Genomic DNA, 22,646 nt, shown 5'->3' with positions numbered 1-22,646 from the left:
TTTGTTCTTCTCTTCTTGCCCTGGGAAAAACAGGAGAGCCCCAGTTCACAGGCTGGGGCTAGAGGGGCCTCAGGAAAAGCTGGGTGGTCTGCAGGAGGCTGGGGGAGGTCACAGGGTTGGGGGAGTGAAAGCCACATCTGCCCCCTGCCCTCGGGGAGCCCTGGGGGTCCGGGAGGACCTGGCTGACTGGCCGCCAGTCCTCCTACCACCCAGGAGAGCAGTGGGGAGCCGCAAGCACAGGCCTCGGAACCAGGGAAGCCCTTCCTGTCTGCACGGGGAGGAGGGCCTGGTGGCAGGAGTGATTCTGTTAAACTTCTGTGCTGTACACTGCTCGTCCCAGACAGGACCCGATGCCTCCACCCCTTCTCACCCTGGGCCAGTGAGCCGGATTAGGGAAAGGGCATCCTCTAGGGTGTCTTGTGCTCATGCTCAGCTCCCTGGGGCCCCCCAAGTTGGGGTGGTTTCCAGCAGCCCTCCCCCCACCCTCTGGTGGGAGGAGCATCTTTGAGGATTTAGGGAGAGGGAGCTCACCCCCTTGGGCAGCCACCAAGGCCCTAGTTCCCTCGATGCTCAGCCTTCCATGCAGACCTTAAAGGGCTAACTTCTCCAGAAGCCTAACCGTTGGGTGGCAGTGTGGAGCAGTGACCCGGAAGACGGGAAGCAGAGCTAAAATCTGGCCTTACTCTGTGGTTCTGAAGCTTGGGACCCATTGATTAGCCTGTTTCTCAGTAAAATGAGGATGAAGGTAAATGCCCCGTGGGAATCTGCGAGGATTAAATGAGCCTGGCACACAGAATTCAAAAAATGTTATTTTCAGAGGAATGCATTCAGATTATTTCTGGGAGTGGGCTGGACAGAAAATCCTCTGAGTAAAATGAGAAGGAAGGAGGTGAATGAATGGATCCAGTTGGGTAGATAAATTGAGAGAAATGGATGGGAGGGAGAGTGGGAATGAGGAAGGATGGGGTTTGTGAAAGACTAATCAAATAGAAGGATAATGGGATAAAAGTTTGGCCCCGGAGGCCCCAGTTTCTATTTGTGGTATCTGCATTGTCAATCTGAGAACAGGGGCCTGATACCATTCTACATGTGATTGTGGAGGGGAATGGGCCCCCGTGGGGGCACTGGGTATAGGAAAGACCTGGGAGCCTGAGGCTGGTGGAGGAGGCCCTGGGGTGGGGCCCTCCCTGGGCAAGACATGATGTGTCTAAGCCACCTCCAAGGAGGGAGGCAGCCCAGCCAGAGGAGGTGGGGCTCCCTAGGGCTTTCTTTAAATGACAGAGGCCTGTGGAAATATGCTAATCTTAATAAGTTTTCTTCCCTAGGAGCGAGAGTTTCCACCTCTCACCTTTAGCACTTTGAAAGTGCCCAAGACAGGGCAGGCCACCTCTCCCTCCCAGCATCTGGGTGCTCATCCTGCCCCGTCCTCTCACCTCCACTAAGTCCCCCAAACGCAGCCAGCATTGGGCCCTCAGTCTCCCAAGGGACCAGCCCTGGGAGAAGCGGATGGGCCTCTGGAGCAGATTGAGGGACCCAGGTGTCTCTGGGGCCAGCCTGCCTGCCTGACTGGGGATGAGGAAGGACACAGAACCTTGGTTCCTGAGGGAGGTCATTTAGAAGGGCTGTTGTCCTCAGAGGCCAGCTGCCACCCCAGCCGTCCCTGAGAGGGAGATGGCCCAACCCTGAGGCTAGGGTGTGAAAGAAGGGGGCACCTTCCCCAGAGTAACTCACACCCACACCTATACATTTGAAACCCTCCCCGCCACCCCACCACACACACACACACACACACACACACACACACACACATGCTAACAGGCCACGGGCCGCAGACACCTACAAAAACACTGAAACCCACGTACAAGCTCACATACCCACGCAGACCCCACACAGACTTGCAGTCATGATCGGACAGACACAGGCGCGGTTCTTGTTGATTAGAGACAAGGCAGCCTCAGCGTTGCTGCTTCCCCAGACCCAGCCCAGCCTGGCTCCCTTGCTCTGAGCCTCACACGGATTCTGGGAACAGCGATGTCTGGCAGGCACCGGGTGGAAGGCAGGGCAGCAGGCTCCATGGTTCCCTCGCTTCCCTCATGTGTGGCTCCCCACCCCCAACCCAGCCTCAGGAGTCAGCTGGGTCAGTAGGCACTGCCAGCAGCTCGGGCTCAGCAAACGGACATCCCCCAGATGTCCCGTTGCCTGCCCCTGCCGGGGCCTCCAGTATTGGAAGAGGGACCATATGGCCACTGGGGGAAGGGAAGAGCCTCTCAACTCCAAACCCCTCACCACCCTCTCCAGCTCCTCCCTGGAGATCCACTGGCCTCCGGAAAGTCACTTCTCTCTGTACCCCTCCTCCCTCTGGGAACCAGGCTTGGGCTGTCTGGAGCGGGGAAGGCAGAAGGGGACTTGAGCCCGGCAGGGGCCAGGGGTCGCCACTTATCTCCCTGAAGTCCCCTGTTTCTGGGGCCAGAGAACCTGAGGGTGGGAGTGAGAGGCGGCAGGCCGGCCATCTCTGTCGTCTTCCTCCTGAAAGAGTGAGAGGGGTTGGAGGGGCTGTCTCATCACCTGTCAACATGTCCTGTATCCTCAGACTGCCTGCAGGGTGAGAGGGAAGAAAGGAGAGAACAGGAGGGAGGGGCCGGGAGAAGAAAAATACCTTCTCTAAACTATGGTGCTCTAATGGTGGGACTTGCATCAGTCTGGAAAGCTTTGGTGGTAAGTGGCTTTGTGGCTCTCACATCACACTGGGAAGATGGACTAATCATCAAGAAAGTGATGGTCTTAAGTGGGAGTAGAAGCAGGATGGGAGGAGAGTGGCAGTCTAGTGGTGAACTGCAGGGCTGAGGGCTGAGAGTGGGTCAGATGCTGGGGGGACTGCAGCTCGGCCAGGTCAGCCTCACGTTGAGGGCGTAGGTGTTGGGTGGGTGTGAGCCAGGAAGGAGACCGAGGGTTGGAGATACAGATGAGAGGGCCATGGGCTGACAGGGAAGTCCAGAGAGCAGGGGAAGGAAGAGCAGGGTGGGGGGAGGCAAGCAGAGCCTGCGCACCCCTCAGCCCGCCCTCCTTGCCCATCTCTGCCTGAGCCCTCACTGCCCGCTCCACCTCGATTCCAGGGACAGGTCAGGGCCCCTCAAGGTTCTCAGGCTGTGAGCAAGGGGCCAGAGAGGGGGCTCGGCCCCCTCCCACTCCCTAACCCCAGGCCCCAGCCAGCCCATTTTGTGAGGGTTCAGTGAGTGCTCAGCCCCTGGCTTCCCCACGGCCCACATCCCTGCTCTTTCACTTTTGGTCCTGCAAACCACTGAGGGGAAAGGGTCTGTCCAGTCCCATTAGGCAGAAGGCCCCTGGAGGGCGGAGTGCTGACGTGGGCCTTGCTGCTGATGCTGCAGAGGTGGCTCATGCCCCACCCCCCACAACCTGGGGCCAGAACTTGGTCTCCTCCAGCTCCAGGAAGGTCAGGAGGGGTTTCTGTCCGATGACCACCCTGAGGGGCAGCCCAGGCCCCTTTCCCTAGGGTGTTCAAGTGAGAAGACCCAGCGTGACAGCTGAGCATCACTGCCCAGATTCTGGGCCTGCATCCCTCCCTGCGCCCACCATCCTAACTCATTGTCCTCTCTTTCTCTCCCACCTCTCCCTCCCCACATTACCTACTGCACAGGATTTGTGTTTCTTGTTCTTATTTTACAGAGAAGCCTAATGGAAGCTTTGCCCTTGAAACCAAACCCCGAGATGGCTCTTCTGCCTGTAAATCTTGGCTGGCTTCTCTACAGTCTGGTGTCAAATGGGGGCACCAGGATCTGCCTGTAGCACCTTGTTCCTCTCAGGCCTCTGAGATGGCCTGCTTGCGGAGCCTCCTGGTCGGTCTCCTGGATTACCCCCCCACCCCCATCCCGGAGCACACACGTAGGTGAGCAGGATGAGATTTGGACTCTACACTTTTTTTTTTTAAGAACGAGTTACCATTTATTGATATGGTCCATCATGTGCCAAGGGCTATACAAATGGCCACCCTTTGAACCAGGTGTTATTATTACTGGGTGGGGGCTCTTAATATCACAGGGGGGTAGGAAACAGGCTCAGAGAGGGAAACGGACCTGCTCAAAGCCACACAGCAGTGCCTGGGCTGGAAGGCAGTTGCCCTGCCTTCGTTTTGTTACACCTTTGATGGCCAAGATGTGGAAGGAGATAGGTACAGGTGCCAGAGACAGCTGTGGCTGAGTCTTAGCCCCTCCCGCAGGCTCAGGTAATGCCCCAGACGCCCTGCCTTCCCCGGTGCAGCCCATCTAGATGACTGCTTGAGTATCTTATAGGAGTTGGCACTCCTATGAAGCTGTGGATGAGGAGGTAGAGAATACCCCTCCAAGGGCAAGGTTAGGGGCCTGTGAAACCCGAGACTCCTGGAGGTCAGTAAGGAGTAGAATAGGCAAGTCATTTGGAATTTTTATTTTTCACTGAACTGAGAGAGGAAATCCAGCTATGGAATCCAGAGAGAGTTCTACAGGAACAGAACAGAAATTGGCTGGGCCCTGGGCCCAGAGAAGGCCTGGAGCCTCCTGGGCTACTGTTCAGTGCCAGCTTCATCCTTGGCACTAAGCCCCTCACATAGCATCATCAGCTTAAAAGAGCCAGAGCCCACAGTGGCAGCCGCTTGAGACTATGGCTGCAGCTGCTGCTCTACCCAAGGAGGGGTGTGGGGCTGACTCTCAAGGGTCAGGGAGGCCAAGCTAGGAAGTCTTAGAAATCACCCAGTCCGTTCCAGTTTTACAGATGATGAATTGAGGCCCAGAAAGCGTGGTGGGTTTTAAGGAGAATAAATATGGAGACTTGAATTCAGGCCTCCTGTCTGTTGTGAGTGTCTGCTTAAAGCTCCCCTGAGCATATCTGAGTGTTGGTGTCTAGAGGAGCTAGGCACCCAGGGGAGCTGGCCCATGTTTGTGTCTGTGCATGCCAGGATGCATGTGTGACATTCCCCTCTGCACACGCCAGGATCTCTGTGTCCCTCTGTGTGTCCCTCTGTGGGTTCTCCTGTGTGCAGGAACCTGGGGGCATGGTCAGAGAAGGTCAGGTCTATTCCTACAATTCTGGGAGGCCTTCCCAGGCTGAGTAGGGATGGTGGGTCCTGAGGGGTAGGGTGAGGAATGGGAACTTTGCTCCCAGTGGAGAGGGCGAGAGCAGAAGGCAGACTGGACCCCTGGATGAGAAGGGTCCTGGGGCTGGCCTGGGGCAGGGAGACAAAGCCAAGATGGGATATGGGTCCCTGGAAGCTGAGTCATGCTCTCAGCGCTTGTGTGGGCCCAGACCTCTGGTCACCCCCGTGGGTAACCCCAGGGGAAGTAGTCACATGATGTGGCACTTCTCAGCTGATTGCTTGAGGTCCCCCAATGTGCTCTGGGCCTTGTCCTTGAGTGAGCCGAGGTCCAAGCCAGGGAGGCTGGCCAGCTGCCCAAGGACCGAGGCCCTCTCCTCCTCCTCCTCTGTGTCCTCCTCAATCATCTTGGCCAGCTCCCGGGGCAGCTCCACATCTCCACCTGCCATCTGGATCTGGCTCTCATCTGTTTCGTTCTGAAGGGAAGAGGGAAAGGGGTGCTGTGGGCTTGGAGGTCTGTGGGGACTCAGAGTTGAGGGGCAAGGAGGGGCCTGGAACCCAAGATTCTGGAACTCCAGGTTCCAGTGAACTCAGCCACCCTTCTCCATGCCAGGATCAAGCTTTTGACGCTTAGATATAGAGACCTTGCCCTTTCACACCACCTTACTTCACCCTGAGATACTGAAAGTAAGACACTAGCACAGTGAGTAATGACAACATAAAAATACTTTGGAGTCAGACTGAGTCAGCTAAGTTGTGTGTTGACTGTCCTTAACTACACTGAAGAATGTTACCCATCACAGTGATGGATTCCATTCATCCAACACCTATCACATGGGTGACACTGAGCTGAGTGCTTTTAATGCTCACAACCACCCTGTGAGGTAGGTATTATTTTCTCCATTTTACAAATAAGGAAATTGAGGCTCAGATAACTTTAGTAATTTCCCCAAAGTCACACCTCTAGGAAGTGGGGGAGCTAAATGTAAACCTATGTCCCTCATTCCAACATCTGTGTCCTCTTTGCACAGCACCTACCTACTGATGGTCATTGCACTTCCCTGTCCCTTTGGGGGCTCTTTGGCTTTCCACTTTATGTCCTACTCGGTTACAGCCAAGTCTTTCTCTCCTAGAGGACCCAGAGTTCTCTGATGGCAGAGTTGTGTCTCTTATATGCTTAGTGCAAGCATTTGAGGAATGATCCATTCCTAGCTGAGTTTGACTCTCCCTTTGAGAGATTTTCAAAAGACTAATGCCCTGTGGGAAATCAGAGGCAGCCAGGGGCTCAATAAACATGTACTGAATGAGTGAATATGATGTTCACATATCTGATCCTCCAATTCAAGTGGAAGATCAAGTTCAAGTGTACTGTAGCCTGTGCTTCCCTTTCTCCTCAGAGTCTAGCTTCTGGGCAGGGGGAGTGGCTTGTGCCTCAGTTCCCTCCTTAGGCAACAGGAGCAGAACTCTTACATGGTCATCTGATGCTGCAGAGCCTAGAGGAGACATCCTCCTAGCTACTTGGGCAGTCAAGGGGGTACTTTACTCTCTGCAGACAGACTTCATACTTTGGAAGGCAACCGGGGGTCTGGGAACAAGTGCAGGCTCAGCAGGTACAGGCTTGATCTCCTTTCCCACTCCCGTCCCTCTCTGGCTGTGTATGACCATAGCCAAGTCCCTTAATCTCTCTGAGCCTCAGTTTCTTTATCTGGAGATGTGGGTAGTAGCTACCTGGCAGAGTTACTGAACGGTTAGGTAAGGGCATGAAGATCAAGCACACAGAAAGTGCTGCCTTCTCTCTGTCCACCTCCCTCCCTGGGTGTTCAGAAGCGCCAAGAGAGTTTACCCCTGAGGTAGAATCTACTGCCTTCCAACTCTTCATCTGCCTAGCCCTGACTCTGGGTTGGGTGAGTCGGGGTTGGAGGAGAGAAGGGGCCTGGATTGACTCCAGAAACACAAACCCATCTGCTGGGCTACCTCTCAGCGTCAAGCCCTGGCCCTTGGCAGCCACTAATTAACCGTGAATGAATGAAGGAGTGAGAGAATCGTTAACTTAATCAAACACTCCCTGAGAGTTACAGCGCCAGGAGTAGGGCAAAGGGGTCCGGAGCCCACAGCTCAAGGTCCCGGATGTGTCTTGCAGCCCAGGGTCCTAAGCTTACCTTGGGCAGCCGGTATTTGTCTCGGAAGTGGCTCCGCAGCGTGGCCCGCTCTGCCTTCCTCTGCGTGAACTGCGCGTCCCGCTCCATCCTGTGGGGGCACCGGGGTCGGAATCACCACCGGGGCTGAGAAAATGGGCGGGGCCTGCGAGGAAGGGGCGGGAAGGGTCTCTACGTCCTAGCCGAAGTTTACTTGGCTCCCGCCCCCGCCGGCCGCGTGCCGGTATGTTGGGTGCTCTGACCAGCCAAGATTAATCTTGCCGCCTTTCCCGGGTATCACAGTGCCCTTTATTGCCTCCGCACACGTCGCCCGACGCAGCTATCGGGGCACGTCTGTCTGGCTCTCCGGACCCTGACATGGGTGGCCTCTGACTCGATCTGCCTTTTCTTTTTCTGACAGGTTGTGTCAGTGTGGGGAAAAGTATTTGGGACAGACACGGGTTCGCATCCTGGCTCCACCACCACTTTTTGTCTTTGGGTAAATCATTTACTTTCCTGTTTTGTAAAATGAGGATAGGATTTTGCCGCTCACAAAACTGTTATCGTGATTAAGTGAAATAATAGCTAACATTTAATGGTTTGCCATGTGCCAGGTTTCTTGCTAACCGGTTTATGTGCATTAAGTATTAACCCTCATAAACATATACGGCATGTTTTATCACCACCCACATTTTACAGAAGAAGAAACTGAGGCACAGAAAGGTTAAGTAACTTGCCTAGGGTCACCCAGCAAAAAAGAAGCGAAGCCAGGATCTGACCCAAGCAGCCTAGTCTGGAGTTGAGCCCCTAACTCCACTCCAGGTACCTCTCTGTCCCAGCATTGTCCTCACACAAGAGTGCCCTCATCTCAGGATCTGTCTCTATAACTGATTCTCCCTCAGCTGCAGCGCTTTTCTCGGAGCCTCAGGCTCAGAAGAGCTCCAGTTGGAAGACACAGACGGCTGAGACCAGATCGGATTAAGGGATTACTTGTTTCGTCAGAAATGCACGTGCCCCCACCTCGTCTCAGGCCCCTGTCGCCCCTGCCCCCACTCCCTCTGGGCCCGAATGTAAAAGTGGAGCGGGGTTCTAGGTTGGAGATGGGGTGGCTCTGGGGGCAGCCTAGAGGGCGCAGCCCGGCCCTTACCTCGTCTGGAAAAGTAGGGGAGGAGCTCGGGGTCTGAGACTGCCCTAAGGGTGGGCCGGGCGGCTCTTGGGGAGTGGGGAGGGCCGTTGGAGCCAGGAAGGGATGCCACTCACTTCTCTTCCACCAGTTGCTTCTGATACTCCTCATACTCCTCTCGGCTCATGCCCTGCGCCTCGGCGGCCGACTTGTCCCCGTCCCCCTTGTCCTCGCCGCCCCCCAGGCTCCCAGTGAGGTTCTTCAGCTGGCCGCCCACCATGGTCTTCACCATGAACGCCATGGTCTTCGCTGACCTGGGCACCGGGCGCCGGTTACCACGCGGCAGGCACCCAGGCACGTCCGCTCCTACTTCAGCACTAGGTCTCAGGGACAGCTCCCGCCGCAGGCAGGAGCCCCACCCTCTGCACCGCCCACCGCCCGCCCCTGCCCGGCCCGCCTCCATAGCCCCAAACCCCTCCTCACAGGGGGCGGGGGGGCATGCACGGGGCTGAGCAGACTGGACCACGTGCCCGCTCCTCACTCCCGCCTCCCCAACGTGCCTCCTTGCATGCCAAGCTCCGCTGGGCACTGCTGACAACGGGATTGGGGCTGCCGTTAAGAGGGGGGAGGGTCGCTCCCCAGGGGAATGAGTTGTGCCTTTATGCACCCCAGAACCCTGCTCCCCCTACTTCCGTCTCCCCCAAATGGCTGATAACCAGGATTTCAGCTGGGAGGTGCGAGTAGCCCTGGGCTCTACCCCAACCTTCTTTCCAACCCGCCGCCCCAGCAGCTGCCCAAAGAGCTTGACGCTGAGAAAGGGAGGGAGACCAGAGAGTGGGGAATCCCAATGATGGCTGCATGGGTTGCCTTTCAGAGTTCTCTGTCACGTGCCTGCCCTGCTGACCCCTGGAGCTACAGGGAGTAGGGAGAGAGTTGTTCATGGTGATGCTGGCTGGGCTGGACCAGGGAGGGCACGGAGGCACCCTTCCTTGTTCTGGGTGAATTTGGGGACAGAATTATACACAGCTGTGACGCCATCTCCCACCATAGTCCCGAGTTCAGGCCTATGGGGTATCTGGTTTTTTGGCAGTCAAGCCAGCCCTGGGCCTCCTTGCCTGCTTGGAGCCCACTCCCAGTGACCATCTGGAAGAAGTTGAAGCCTTCAGAGATTAAGGTGATGCTGGAAGGTAAATGAGCATATCAAAGCATGGGGAGAGGGAAATTGCCTTTATTAAGTGTGGATGTCCCCAAAAGCTAAGGTGTGGGTAGGAGCTGGGCACCCAGAGGCAGAAGACACCGGCCAAGCCCTCTACCCCCAGGTACATGTTGACTTCCTAGCGATGAGAAGTGGACATTTCATCAGGGTTTCGAAGTAGGTCACGCCTGTATGCTGGGGGAGAAGGGCTGCCTCCGCAGAGCCCCCAGGGCCCTAGGGATTTGTGGTGTAGAACTCAGAGGAAGGCTGCATGTGGACAAATAGTCCTGAAGGCCCATGTCCAGCTTCTGCTTGCTGCCAGGGAGAGAAGAAGGTCATTTGGATTTCTCCCTTCTGGGTTCCTGAGACCAGGCTCTTTATATTTACTGCACCCACTGCACTACACTCACTGGACCACAGCACCCCCTGCTCTGAGAACTTCTATGGCACCCTTGGTCTGCTCCATCAGTACCACACTTTCTTCCTGGCATTCAAATTCTGTCCAGGTGGCTCCAGCCTTATGACTACCATTGCACTCCTATGTAACATAAGCCTGTCATCATTTCCACCCTCATACCTTTGCTGTTCTGTGCACCTGCAGGCCATCTCCTCTCCCACTCTGCTTTTAAAACGCAGCATATTTCACTCCTCCTCCAGGACCATCACAGCCCACACTGATTCCTTTTGTCTTGAAATACCACCGACAAGGACTGCCCCATTTCTGAGCTCCTTAGCGCATCTTGCATCTCTAAATGTCTTACTCGTTTACAAACATTCATCAAGCAGAAACTGTGACATGCCCCCAAACTTTTAAATTCTCTTTGCCCAGTTTCACAAACATTTTGCTCTAGCAGTACTGAACTTGCCACTTTTTCTCCAAAATATATATATTTTATATATATATATATATATATATATTTTTTTTTTCATGCTTCCACATCTTTTCTCATGATGTTTCCTCTACATCAATGCTTTTACTTATCTTGTTGGGCTTGAAACACTCCTAGTTGCCTTGATGATCCATATCAAATATCCCTTCCAGGTGATTCCCTGATCTCCCCAAGCTGGCTCTAGTGCTTTTTCCAGCACTTTTTAGGCCCCTGAGCTTCCTGCTGTCATGGCACTGATCACAAAGGATGTAACTGTTAGTTACTTGTCAGTTTATCACATTAGAGAGTGAATTCTGTGAGGAGAGGACTCAGATGGGACCAGCAGCTGAGCAGGTAGTCAGCATCTCTATGGAAAAAATGGGCCCTAACTTGGGCACTGCTTCTTGCCAGCTGGTGGGCCATGTGGATCTCCCCACTGGAACCTTAGTATCCCCTCTCTCAAACTGAATCTCTATGGTCCAGACCCAAGAGATGCCAGGTAGGTGTGGGAAGTCCTGCACATGGGAACGCCCACCTGAAGTGTACATAGCAGAAGAAGCCTACAGTCTGGATGAGGAGGAAGAACAGGAAGATGCCAGGCTGCAGGCACGAGGAAACCCTTGGGGACCTGCCAGGTGAGCGAGGGTCCTTGGCTGCTGCTCTCTGAAAAGAGATGTTCTAAGATCTTAGATCAGCTTCTTACTCAGAAGGAGGGAGAGGACCTAGAATCTGGACCACTGTGGGGCTTTGTTTCCCTCTCTCAGTGTTGGGGTACCTTGGCTTTCATCCAAGGAACTTGGAGAGGAGGCAGGGTACAAAGCTGCCTCCCCACCCCAGCTCCTATGTTCCTATTTGTGGGAACAGCCAGGAGGGCCTGGGGCCTGGGATTTTCAGGGTGCTGAAGGCTCTAGAGATAAGTGAGAGAGAGAAATACAGAGCAAAAGACAGGGTGATGGAGAGGGCAAGGAAAAGAGCAAGATGGAGTAGGGCACAGGAAAGAGCGGACTTCACCACTAAGCTTTGAATGATCTTGGGCACAGACCATTCCCATTTATCTTCTGGTCATTGTAGGAGTTGGACCAAGTGATCTCCAGGGCCCTGCTGGTACTGACAGTCTGTGGAACTCTCCAGAGAGCAGAGGAGGCAGAGAGAAAATGCGATCCCTGTGCCTGCATGCCCGTGTGCATGCACACACAGACATGACGGACACAGGTGTGTCTGACAGGAGTCCCAGGGGGGGAGGGCAAAGGCAGGAGGGGCCTGGGGCTGTGGAAGTGCTAGAAGAAGGGGGCTGAGCCCCGTGGTCCTCGCTGCTGTCCCTCTCACCGCTGGGCCCCGCAGGTCCTTCTGCAGGAGGCTCAGGATCTGGGCCAGCTCTGAGAAATGATGCTTGGTGCCCACGGGCAGGTAGAAGACCTGGGCTCTTGAGGCCATGTGAGCAGCTGCATCCCTGGTACAGAGTGGAAACCAAGGGAGAGAACCCATTATCCCTTCTGATTGCACCCAAAGTACCTAATTATGGACTTCCCATAATCCTCAAAGGCAGCACCTGGGTGAGGAACAGGCACCACCCATAAGGCCCCTTTTGGGGACTGGTGGTCTTCCCCGCTACCCAGAGCTTCTCCTTGAGACACTTTAGCTCAGAGAAGCATCTCCCTTAAGCTGTCCGTCCCAACCCCAGGCTCCCTGGGCTCTGCCTTCGGTCCCTGGCCCCCAGGGATTTAAATCCTCTTCCTCCTCATGTTCCCAGCCCCGGGGTATCTAGATATAGGGAGGAGGGCTGGGGTTGGGGTGCAGCCACAGCATACAGGCTGAAGCCCCTCTCCTCCTATGGCATCAAGGTGACCCCCTGCCCCTAGGGCTCCATGGATAACTCCAGAGGCCTGGGCCTAGAGTGGGATGCTAAGGGGCCAGAGGTGGGTAAAAAGAAGTCAGGGGCTGCCCATCCCCCAACTGGGCCTGATTTTGGTTGTGTTCCCTCTAAGAACCCCCTCAAAATATCCCCTCCTTCTGGAAGCTATCACTGAAGGAAGGCTCAATTTTACTAACCCTCCCCGGGGTGAGACTGTCTTAGGGAGTTGTGTTTAAACCAGGAGTTTCAAAACTTTAGACTTGATTCAGTTAAATTCAGCTCAGTTCAACAAACCTAACTCTGCCCCTAGCCCCTCCCTGTTTTCCAGGCTTTGTGCTTGCTGCTCAGGAGATGATGAAAGTATTAAAGGCCTGATGGGGGGTCTTCAGGAAGAGAAGCAAGTTGGTGGGTGGGGACCCCTCTTCCCTCTCCCCCAGGATCCTCCTCTCCTGGTGCCCTTACCTCATCTCTTGCAGGTCTTGCAGCAGAGTCTGCTGTCCATGGAGTAGGGCACTGACCTTGGCTGAGTCCTGCAGGAGTACCAGCCTCTTCTTTAGGGCCCAGGGCACAGCCCCTCTTCTCAGAGTTCACCTTCCGCGGGGATTTGCAGCCCTCTTCCTTCCAGAGGCCTCACTCTGTTACCTGGGCCCTCATTTTGGATACGCTAGGTTTATCTGACCCTTTGCATCTGGGCTTCTGATTTTCCCCTCCTCCCAAACCCTTCTCCCTGAGAAGTCCCCTTTCCCCCTCCCTCCCCATCCTCACCCCCGACCTGGTCCCAGCCAGTCAACTCCCAGTGCTTGGGCTGCCTTCTTGCTCAGTGACCTGGAGAGGTAGCCACCTCTCTCAGGGGTGGGTGGAGCCTGGCAGGGGGAGTCCTGGGCCTGGCAGTAGGATCAGGGACACGTGGCCTTGGAGGACCTGGTCCCTCCCCTCTGCCCTATTCCATCAGCCCAGGCTCCACTGCTCTGTCCTGAGGACACGATTCAAACCTCAAGCTGCCAGAGCCCAGCAAAGCTCACAGGAGCCGCTGGCTCCTTCTGCCCGGCATCTAACATCTTGACTGAGCTCAGCTCTCAGGCCCCAGGCTGGGTCTGCCATGGGACGTGACTCCCCGGGGGAGAAGCCAGGATGGCAGTGGAGGGGAAACGAGGATTCTGGTGCATCTGAGCATTAAGCAAGCGTATGTGAATCAGATCACATGTGGAGCTACATGCAAATAAGCACCCGGTCTATTTTTGTCACTTGTCTAGAGATCCGCGTCTAAATACCTGGCAACTCCTTTCCCCAGCCCCAGCCATGGGCTCTGTGGGCCTTTGCTTGTGCCAAGCCCCCCCAACCCCCACCTTGCTCCCCCACCTGGCAGATCCACGCCACCCTGCCACCTGCAGCATTTCACCCCTTCCCAGGTGGCACTAGTGGTAAAGAACACGCCTGCCAATGCAAAAGACATAAGAGATGCGAGTTCGATCCCTGGGGTGGGAAGATCTAGAGAAGGGCATGGCAACCCACGCCAGTATTCTTGCCCCATGGACAGAGCCTGGTGGGATACAGTCCACGGGCCACAAAGAGTCGGACACGACTGAAGCAACTAGGCATGTGTGCACGCACTCCTATCTCTCCAGACCCTGGGGGAGACGAGTTCCCGGGCAGAGTGCTTGCCCCTCTTTCTGGACAGAGAGAGCTGACTGGTGCCATCAGATCAGCCTATGGAGCTTGGCTTCTCTGGGCCTGCAGGCAGACCCTTGGGTGCTCGAAGGGCCACTCACCCATCCTCCCTCAGGCCTGATCTGGCCTGGGGACCCCAGCTGCTGCTTCCATTGCTGCTCAGCCTGTGCCAAGTGCTTGGAGAGACCCTGGAGGGTCTGCAGGATCTGCCTGTGTCTGTGCAGTGTCTCCTCCAGGCCAAAGCTTTGTTCCCCTGGGGATCGGGGCAGAGCGGGGACAGGCAGGCTGCTGGGGTGGGCAACAGATCCTGTCTTTTGAAGCCGCCTTGGAGGGGCAGAAACGTGTGGCTTCTGCCTCCAAGACTCTCCCCTGGAAAGATGTGTCTGGGTGGTGGGGCAGAGCCTGCTTAGATACGGCCTCCTCAGGCGCCCCGCTTCCCGCTGGTTAAAGGGCTCTTGGTTTGAAGGGAAGAGGATACTGTGACCCTCAATCGAGTCCCTGGCCCACCTGCCTGTTCCCTGGGTCCCTACCCTCTTCCTGGACTCCATAGTTCAGCTTTGGAGTCATGTCTTCCTTGGTGCCCAGGCCCAGCCTTGCCCGCAGCCCTTCCAGCTGCTTCTCCAGGCGGAGCTGCTCTGTCTCCAGGAAGGGCTGTGAGGGAGGCTGGAGAAAGAAGACACAAACTTAGGCCCCAGATCCAGAGGCAGGCCAGAGGACTCTTCCCACAGGGCCTCCCTCAAGCCCTGCCCCCTTCCTGACCAAACAGGCACCCTGGCATAGACCCAGTCCTCCCAGCCCTGCTGTACCTCTGCCACACTCACACACTCTCACACACACACACTCACTCACACACACTCACACACACTCACACACACACACACACCTAGTTCTCCCTCAGCTCAGCCACCAGGCCCAGTCCTCCCAGCCCTGCTGTACCTCTGCCACACTCACACACACACATTCACACACACACATACTCACACACACACACACACCTAGTTCTCCCTCAGCTCAGCCACCAGGCCCAGTCCTCCCAGCCCTGCTGTGCCTCTGCCACACTCGCACACACACATTCACACACACACACACACACACACCTAGTTCTCCCTCAGCTCAGTCATCAGGCCCAGTCCTCCCAGCCCTGCTGTACCTCCTCCACACTCACACACACTCTCGCACACTCACTCACACACACACACACACACTCACACACACATACACCTAGTTCTCCCTCAGCTCAGCCACCAGGCCCAGTCCTCCCAGCCCTGCTGTACTGCCGATCTTTACACCCATCTCTCCCACTGTGGCCCAGACCCCAGCAGCTCCCTCAGGCCTTTGTCTATGCCACTCCCCCTGTTCCTTCAAGCTCATCTTTGCCATGCCGTCTTCCTGCTCCCCTGGCGGGTTAGGACCCCTCAGTGCTCCCACAGCTCCTTAAGGACAGGGCCTGGCTCTGAATCACCTCTGGCCCCCAGCACTTCCCAGCACAAGGCTTGGCCTGAGTAGACCTCCACAAGCAGATAGAGATAAGGGTTGGAATGACAGGTCTGACAGCTGACGTGAGCAGAGCAGGAGGGGAGGGATCCCTGAGCTGCTTCTCCCCCAGCCCTCCCCCCAGGGAAAGCCCAGGTTTGGCATTACCTCTGGACCCGGCTCATGCAGACTGAAGGTCAGGAAGGACAGGACGTCATGGTCATCTAGAAAGCAGGGTAGCGAAGGGAAGGGAACTCACTCCCTCAGCCCTCACCCCCGGCCTCCATTATGTTCCGGGCAGGCGAGAGATCTGGGTGACTTTGAGCAGCTCTGATCCTCATCTTTCCTCTCTTCATAGGAAAGGTGTGAGGATCAGATAAGCAGATGGGTAGGCTGTGAGGACTGACTACAACAGAGAAGTAGAGGGGGACCTCCAGTGAATGGGAAAACTGGATGGTCCTGACCTAAAGCCATTACCACAGGCCAAGCAATACCCTCAGGCCCAGAGCCTGGCTGCTACTGGCAGAAGAACCACACAGGGGCTGCCTCCTCCTCCTCGTGACTCTGACCACGTCACTCTCCTCCTTAGAAACCTGCCATGGCTCCTAGAGTCTAAAGACCGTGCCTAGAGTCTAAAGACCGAAGTCCTGGCATTCCAGGACGCCGCCTCTGCTTGCACCCTGCTCTCCGGCTGGGTTCCTCCACAGGCTCTCCATTACACCACATCCTTTTGCTCCATTGCCTAGATGTCCCTCATGGCTGACCCTCTTCCTCTTGCCCCATAGATCCCAGCTAGGGACCCTTGTGGAGCCAACACTGAAATGGAAGTGACTTGTGTTTTACGCCATTTGAGACTTTCATCAACCCTGCTAGGCAGACACGACCTTCCCCGGATGGTAACAGAGGCCCAGAGAGGGTTTGTGGCTTTGCTGGGTCCCACAGTGAGGAACTGGCTGGCCCCACCCTAGTGCTTCTTAGAAGTGGTGTTCAGTGGGCGCCGCTCCTCTGCCCAGAAGGCCCTCACCTGCCAGGATGCTCGTGGCCGCCGAGACCCCAAAGAAACCTCCAGGGGCCAAAAGCAGGGGCCCCACATCGACACAGACCTCATCTGGGTCGCTGGGAGTGAGGCCGCTGTTCAAAGTCACCTGAGGGACACAAAGGCCATGAGTCCCTCACAGGGGGAGCCCACTTCTCTCCCCCAGCCCCAGCAGGGGCAGTGTCCCCACCTGACTCACTGGCTCCCTGACCCGGAGGGCGGGCGGGCAGCTTGGAATCAGAGTGACGTGGAGGGGCTCGCACACCTGGGCTCGTGTCAGCTCTCCCAGGCATGTGCTGGGGGCAAGTTAGGAGTCTGTGTAGAGAGCAGGGATCCCTATGGGTGTCGCCCGCGTGTGCCAGGGACCGCGCGTGCTGTCACAGGTGTGTCTGTGGGATCATGGGAATCCACGGAGCTCTGAGCCCTGTAACCTGCACTCCCTGCCCGGTGGACCCACAAAGGCAGGAGGGACGACTCACACGCAGCCTCTGCCCCCAGTAGGTGATCCGTGCTCTGAAGGGGTACGGCCGGTTCCGGAAGTCCTGGCGGCAGGAGCCCAGCACCAGGCTGCCTCCATCCCTGCGGGCACTTGGAATCCAGCCAGGCCACACGGGACCCAAGGCCTAACCAGCGGGGGTGTCCCCGGAGGCCGTGCGCCCAGGCCTGCAGTGCCACCCGCCCCGCTGCTGCTGGTCTAGCTCCCGCCTCCGTTGCTGCATTCTGCTCTCGCAGCAGGAGAGAGAGGAGCGGGAAAGCAAGCCTTGCCTGGCAGAATGCTGGGACTTGGAATCCACAGAAGAGGCTGAGGCCCGCCCTGGGATGCTTCCCTAGGGCTCAGCCTGGACCAACAGTGGGGTTTCTACCCACAATCCCCCAGGCCCACCACCGCCTCCTCGGTCTCCCACTGGCTTCCCTCTGGGCACGGCTTCTCTTTCCTCTCCTTTCTGCCTTGCTTGGCCCATAGCAGGACAGACAGCACAAGACCCATCCTAGCAGCCAAGGACAATGTGACCAGCCGGCCTCCCCACGGGGGTGAAGCAGCTGGTCCAGAGAGTTAGGAGTGCTGAGACATCCTGAGTGTGTCTGGGCTCATGGACACCCAGAAGCTCTCACGGCAGCGAGCCCGTCACCACCGCCTGCGGCCGAGAGGGGGCAGCACAGAGCAGGGGAGGAGTCGGCTCCAGGTCCCCGGCGTCTGTTTGCCCTCTGAGCCCCTGTGACCTTGGGCAAGTTGCCTCACCTTTCCAAACCCGAGTTCCCCCATCTTTTAAATGAGGATAATAATTGAAACTACCTCATAACATTGTTACGAGGGTTAACCAAGCCATGAGCGTGAAGCGCTTGGCGCAGTGCCTGGCGTAGAGTAAGCTCAGGTCGTAAACGTTAGCAATTATTCTAATTGTTATGAGCTAAGAGGGATGTTTGCTAAGAGACACTGATGAACTGGCCCAGCTACTGAGGAGGCATCCTGGCTGCGGAGGGATGGGCAGCCACGTCATTGGAGAGAAAGGGACAGGGCTGGCAGGCACTCAGGCAGCTGGTGCGGGAAAGGGCGTGGACCCTGCACCGGCAAGTCTGGCCTCAGAGCTCAGTTCCGGGCACAGCTGTGTGACCTGGGGCAAATCACTTCTCCACTCTGGGCTCAACGTCTTCACCTGTAATTGGAGCCTAATAATCCCCACTTCTGAAGAGTGTCAAGATGAGATGATGGGAGTGAAAACGCTGAGCACAAGGCCTCACCCTGCGTCATTTCACCACCCCTGCTGCCCTGGGGCTGTTGGCTTCAGTGACTTGAGGACTCCAGGGAGTAATTCCCAAGAAGAGCAAGCAAACCCTGGTCCCAGGCCCTGGAGGAGGCATAGCTGGGACCTAGTGAGAGGGGGGCCCTGGGCAGTGTCATCAGCTCAGATGAGAGGACAGCAAGGAGACCACCGCCCTGGGAGGGGGGTTCTCCGTCAGAGGCCAGGGCAGGGCACAGTGGGCCGTGTGGGTAACCACCGAGCTCCTCGTAGCCCAGGAATGAGGTAGGGGTCAACCCAGGCGGGCCCTTACCCAAGCGGCTCGTAGGGGGTGTGCCCATCTCTGGCCAGCACATGGATGGCAGGGCTGTTCTGTGTGGGAAGTGACAAGCAGCCTGAGACCCAGGCACAGGGCAGAGGGTGAGGGTGTGGGTGGGACGACGGGCAGGAGACCACCACTCACCTGGGGATCTTGGGCTGAGGAGTCGAAGAGGATTCCAATGCCGTCCCCCAAGTCCGGCGCCCCCAGGACAGGGCCTACCTGGCCCCTGCCCTGGGTGTACCACACAGCCTGCGGGTCCGCAGCTGCTCAGCTCAGGGGTCCCTGCAGGACACTGGGACCCCAGGCTCACCACCAGCTCCTCTGACCCACCCCCTCTGCTGGACTTTCATGGAGACCACTTACCATGCCCTGGGCTCCCCGGCGCCCCGGCCCGGTCACCCTCATCTGTATCTCCACCTCCCAGGCAGGGAAGAGGATGGGGGTTGTACTCCACACGGCGCCACTCCGGTTCCGCATGGATGGGGCCAGCCGTACCTCCTCCAGGCCCGGGATGGCATCTGCGGGCCAGGGCAGCTCAGGGCCTGGGCCCCACCAGCCCCTGTTTCCCCATCACTCTCTCTCACTGGTCTAGGCTGGGCTCCAGAAGAAGGAAGGAAGGAACATTACAGCCAATAGTAATAAGCTGGCTGGTCAGACAGTGGAATCCATTGAAGAAATGGGGATTGGGTCTTTGCCAGGGGGAGGGAGGGTCAGTGAAGTCTCCAGACACACATGGAGCTCTTTACCTGCATTCTCACATAAACCTCACTGCAAGTCTGTGTAGCTTGCTTTTATAGGGCCCCATTTTATCTTTTAATTATTTATTATACAATTTTTGGCCACTTGGCATGGGGGATCTTAGTTCCCCAACCAGGGATCGAACCCATGACCCGAGCAGTGGAAGCTTAGAGTCTTAACCACTGGACCACCAGGGAAGTCCCAAGACCCCATTTTATAGATGAGGAAGCTGAGGCTCAGAAAAATTAAGGAACTACGTGAATGGGAACCCAGCTCCCTCTGACTCCAAAGTACAAGCCATTTCCACCATGAGAGAGATTTGTGTCCAAAGGGAATGGCAACCCACTCCAGTATTCTTGCCTGGAGAATCCCATGGAGAGAAGAGCCTGGAGGGCCACAGTCCATGGGGTTTCAAAGAGTTGGACACGACTGAGCAAGTGATCATGGGAGCATTGTGTTTCTCAGAGGAGGAAAGAGGGGCCTATGAGGGAAAGGACAGGCCGGAGACCACGAACACAGGGGAGCACCCTGAGAGAAGAACCAGGCAGAGGGCCAGGACTCCAGGCTGTGGACACATGGGTGTGTCCAGACACAGGCGGGCCTTCCTGGTGGGGGCACCTAGGGGGCATCTCAAGGTGGGGAAAGCATGAAAGCAGAGGTGAGAACTGGCCATGAGGGATGGAGTGAGTGTGAGAATTACCACTGATGTGGGTGGGATGGGGGGAGAGGGAAGGAAGGAGCGAGAAACTGAGGCAGGTTTGGCAGGAAATGGAGAAGGGAGACCAGAGGCCCTGCCCCAGCTGCCTCCACTCCCCTGCGGCCTGCCAGCCTGGAACCTGGCCCAGGGCCCAGACCCTGCCAGCATGTCCTGGAGACTGCTAATCCAGCCTGTTTGCTCAGCAGAGGCCAGAGCTGGGGGCAGGGAGGCTCAGAGGCTGCAAGGCCAGGAGGGCTGAGCCCTCGGGAGCCACCACCACCTCTGAACTAGCATGCAGGAGGCGGAGGTTGCCCATGTCTGCCGCACTTCTGCACTGGGCCTCCGATGGATTGTTCAGGGGACCTCACTGCAGCCTGTAGGCTCCTCGAAACTGACTCAGGCCTGTGTCTCTGGGCGGGGCACAGAGGACGTGGCGGGAGTAGGATAAAGGGATGAGTGAGTGAATGGACACTGAGCGCATCTCTGAGTGACCTTGAAGAATGTGCCTCTGCTCCCCCATATGTCCTGGAACACCCCAGACTTGGCGTGGCCCAGAACAATGACTGTGGTCCGGGCCCTACCATCCTGGGCCTGAGGCTCTGTGCTATGGGGAACAACCTCCTCCTTTGTTAACCTCCTGGGTCTTTGTGAGGGAGAACTGGGCCCAAAAACCCTGCTAAGAGGGCCTGTCTTCTTCAAGGGATATTTGCTCTGGTCTCAGGAATTATGCTGTTTTTCAGAAATTACACCTCATAGACACAGAAATACACAGTGGATCTGCTTTCTCTCTTCGGTTTGACTGCTAGGAGGCTCTAAACCAGGTTCGTGGCTCAACTCTGAAGAGTGGACAGGCTTCACAGCATATATTTTGGCAACAAATGATGTTCTTGGACTCATTTCATGCCTCAGTCCTAACACTATGTCTCATTCTTCTGGCTCACTCCTAATTTAAATTCCTGTCAGTTGCATAGGTCCATATAAGTCCTCAAAAATCTTTTTAGAACAAGACCGAGTAGAAGACAGATTCTTTGTAGGTCTGGGTTTGGAAGGCCCTGAATACAACGTATGGGCTAAGATGCTCTCGTGCTTGCTTCCACCCAACAAACACACAGACAGGGCTGGGGCCCTCTCTGGTGAAAGAGCTGGCCATGAGGATGCCTCCCTCCAGGCTGCACTCAGGTCTCCTGGACAGCCACAACCTGACCGTGTAGAGCCAGAGTATTGGTCTGTGCTGATCCAAGCTGCCTTGTGTCTGTGAGTCCGAGACTCAGCCTATTAGCGTGTGTGTGTGTGTGTTCACAGGTCCATGAAGCAGGGTGGTGAAGGGTTCTCCAAGGAGAGGTGAGAAGAGGAGAGAGAAGTCCCAGGGCAGAGAAGGGGAGACGCAGAGAGAAGCTGAGGCTGAGGGGTAGCGGTGGGGCTGTGGTGGTGGAGTAGGAGCCAGGTCGGGGTGGGGGGGTGGTCCTGGGGCCCGTGGCACTGTCTGCCCCCGGCCTGGCCCCGTCTTGGGCAGTGGCTGTACCGGCAGGCCCACTCCCCACAGAGTCACGGCCACCCAGAGCTGGTCAGCCCCTCCAGTGTTCTGAAGAGCCCTGGGCATGGCTAGTCCTCACCCGACATTTTACCTCCGTGATGGCTCCAGAAGGGTATTCCAACCCCAGGCAATGCCAGCCTTGGTCCTTTGAAGCTGAGCTTGTACTCAAATCTTCGCTGAGGCAGATGGCCCCCCTCGGGGCTGTGGGGGTCCAGGAGTACGAGGAGGAGAAGGCAGAGCAAGGGCTCCAGGCCACGGACCACCCTCATTGCGAAGGGATCTAGTATCCGGGCCCCAGGGTGGACTTGCAGCTGGGAGGATAGGGAGGGGCTCCTGGGACAGGGCCACTGGGGGAGGAGCCAGGATGGCCCAGAACCTGGGTGTTTGGCACTGTCCTCTCCCTCCCTCTCCAGCACAGACATCCTGTTCCTTCCAGGCCTGATCTCAGGCCCCGCCCCACCCCTTACCTCCAGCCTGATGAGGCAGCCTGACCTCCTGCCAACCTGAGCTCTACCCCTGCTCCTCGGCTCAGGCCATCCTTCCTCCTTCCTTCTGTCCCAGTGGCTGCAGGACCTCAGCGGGTCACTGGGACGAGCCACCCTCAGCAGCTCTGACTTTCCTCCCTGCCTGGGGTGGGCCCCTCGTCCTGGCTCCTTCCCACGAGTGGCCGTCCCTGCTGTCTGGCCCTCACCTACCCACCCTATCCTTCCCTGTCCTGCTCTCGCTGCCTTGATTCTCAGCTCTCTCCCATATTCCCAAACACTCATGCCTCCAAGCAACCTGGTTTCCTCAACAAAGAAATTATGTGAAAATAGAAAGGGAGTCTTAAGAGACAGAGCAAATAAATGCAACGCATGGGCCTTGTAAGGGGAAAAATGAGACGGGGAAATTTGAACAATGGATATTTGATTAAGGGATTCTTGTTAGAATTTTTAGGAATAATAATGGTATTGTGGTAGAATTTCTTTTTTAAGTCTTACGTCTTCTGGAGAAATATACTAAAGCTTTATGGATGAATTGATATAACATTAGGATTTGCTTCCCAATCTAGAACCTGGGTGGGAGGAGGGGAACAGGGTGTGCATGGCAGAGAATTGGCCTTGAGTTGATAACTGTTAAAGTTGGGTAGTAGGGACGTGAGGGTTCCTTGTATTCTAATCTCTACTTTTATATGTTTGATGA

General features: G+C 56.4%; 2 protein-coding genes across 15 annotated transcripts; both read right to left on the bottom strand.

Moving 5' to 3' along the window:
* Positions 1–3,933: 3,933 nt before the first annotated feature.
* CPLX3 (complexin 3) lies at positions 3,934–8,763 on the bottom strand. The gene is made up of 3 exons (XM_043490220.1): positions 8,479–8,763; positions 7,243–7,330; positions 3,934–5,559 (listed from the first exon to the last, which is right to left on the bottom strand). The coding sequence occupies exons 1-3, from the start codon at positions 8,640–8,642 to the stop codon at positions 5,335–5,337; spliced, it is 477 nt and encodes a 158-aa protein (XP_043346155.1). The 5' UTR covers positions 8,643–8,763; the 3' UTR covers positions 3,934–5,334.
* Positions 8,764–9,549: 786 nt separating this feature from the next.
* LMAN1L (lectin, mannose binding 1 like) lies at positions 9,550–22,119 on the bottom strand. Of its 14 annotated transcripts, XM_043434582.1 has the most exons (14): positions 21,556–21,794; positions 18,859–19,013; positions 18,637–18,744; positions 18,487–18,545; positions 16,914–17,013; positions 16,423–16,543; positions 15,567–15,622; positions 14,456–14,588; positions 14,027–14,178; positions 13,067–13,141; positions 12,720–12,787; positions 11,732–11,855; positions 10,941–11,068; positions 9,550–9,851 (listed from the first exon to the last, which is right to left on the bottom strand). In XM_043434582.1, exons 1-14 carry the CDS (start codon positions 21,731–21,733, stop codon positions 9,719–9,721), a joined length of 1,590 nt encoding a protein of 529 aa, XP_043290517.1. In that variant the 5' UTR covers positions 21,734–21,794; the 3' UTR covers positions 9,550–9,718. The 14 variants fall into 14 exon arrangements, 5 of the variants coding, with proteins under 5 accessions (XP_043290517.1, XP_043290513.1, XP_043290514.1 ...); XM_043434578.1 differs by lacking the exon at positions 13,067–13,141 and having other exon boundaries at positions 21,556–21,792; XR_006262989.1 differs by lacking the exon at positions 13,067–13,141 and adding an exon at positions 21,932–22,119 and having other exon boundaries at positions 9,831–9,851; positions 10,941–11,855; positions 21,556–21,775.
* Between the last annotated feature and the right edge of the window lie 527 nt (positions 22,120–22,646).

This window comes from Cervus canadensis, chromosome 17, assembly GCF_019320065.1.
Source record: "Cervus canadensis isolate Bull #8, Minnesota chromosome 17, ASM1932006v1, whole genome shotgun sequence".
Taxonomy (NCBI): Eukaryota; Metazoa; Chordata; class Mammalia; order Artiodactyla; family Cervidae; genus Cervus; species Cervus canadensis.
The sequence above is the reverse complement of the archived record's forward strand: the minus strand, read 5'-3'. Positions and strand labels throughout refer to the sequence as shown.

Bases quoted from the DNA above. Each gene is read 5' to 3' on its own strand.
- CPLX3 (XM_043490220.1), bottom strand. From the start codon at position 8,642: ATGGCGTTCATGGTGAAGACCATGGTGGGCGGCCAGCTGAAGAACCTC. The intron at 7,331-8,478 runs GTGAGTGGCATC...GTGCCCCCACAG, and splicing joins AAGCAACTGGTGGAAGAGAA to GATGGAGCGGGACGCGCAGT. The intron at 5,560-7,242 runs GTAAGCTTAGGA...TCTTCCCTTCAG, and splicing joins ACAAATACCGGCTGCCCAAG to AACGAAACAGATGAGAGCCA.
- LMAN1L (XM_043434582.1), bottom strand. From the start codon at position 21,733: ATGAGGGTGGTCCGTGGCCTGGAGCCCTTGCTCTGCCTTCTCCTCCTC. The intron at 19,014-21,555 runs GTAAAATGTCGG...CCTGGCCCGCAG, and splicing joins CTTCTGGAGCCATCACGGAG to ATGCCATCCCGGGCCTGGAG. The intron at 17,014-18,486 runs GTAAGGGCCCGC...AAGTGCCCGCAG, and splicing joins ACCCCCTACGAGCCGCTTGG to GGATGGAGGCAGCCTGGTGC.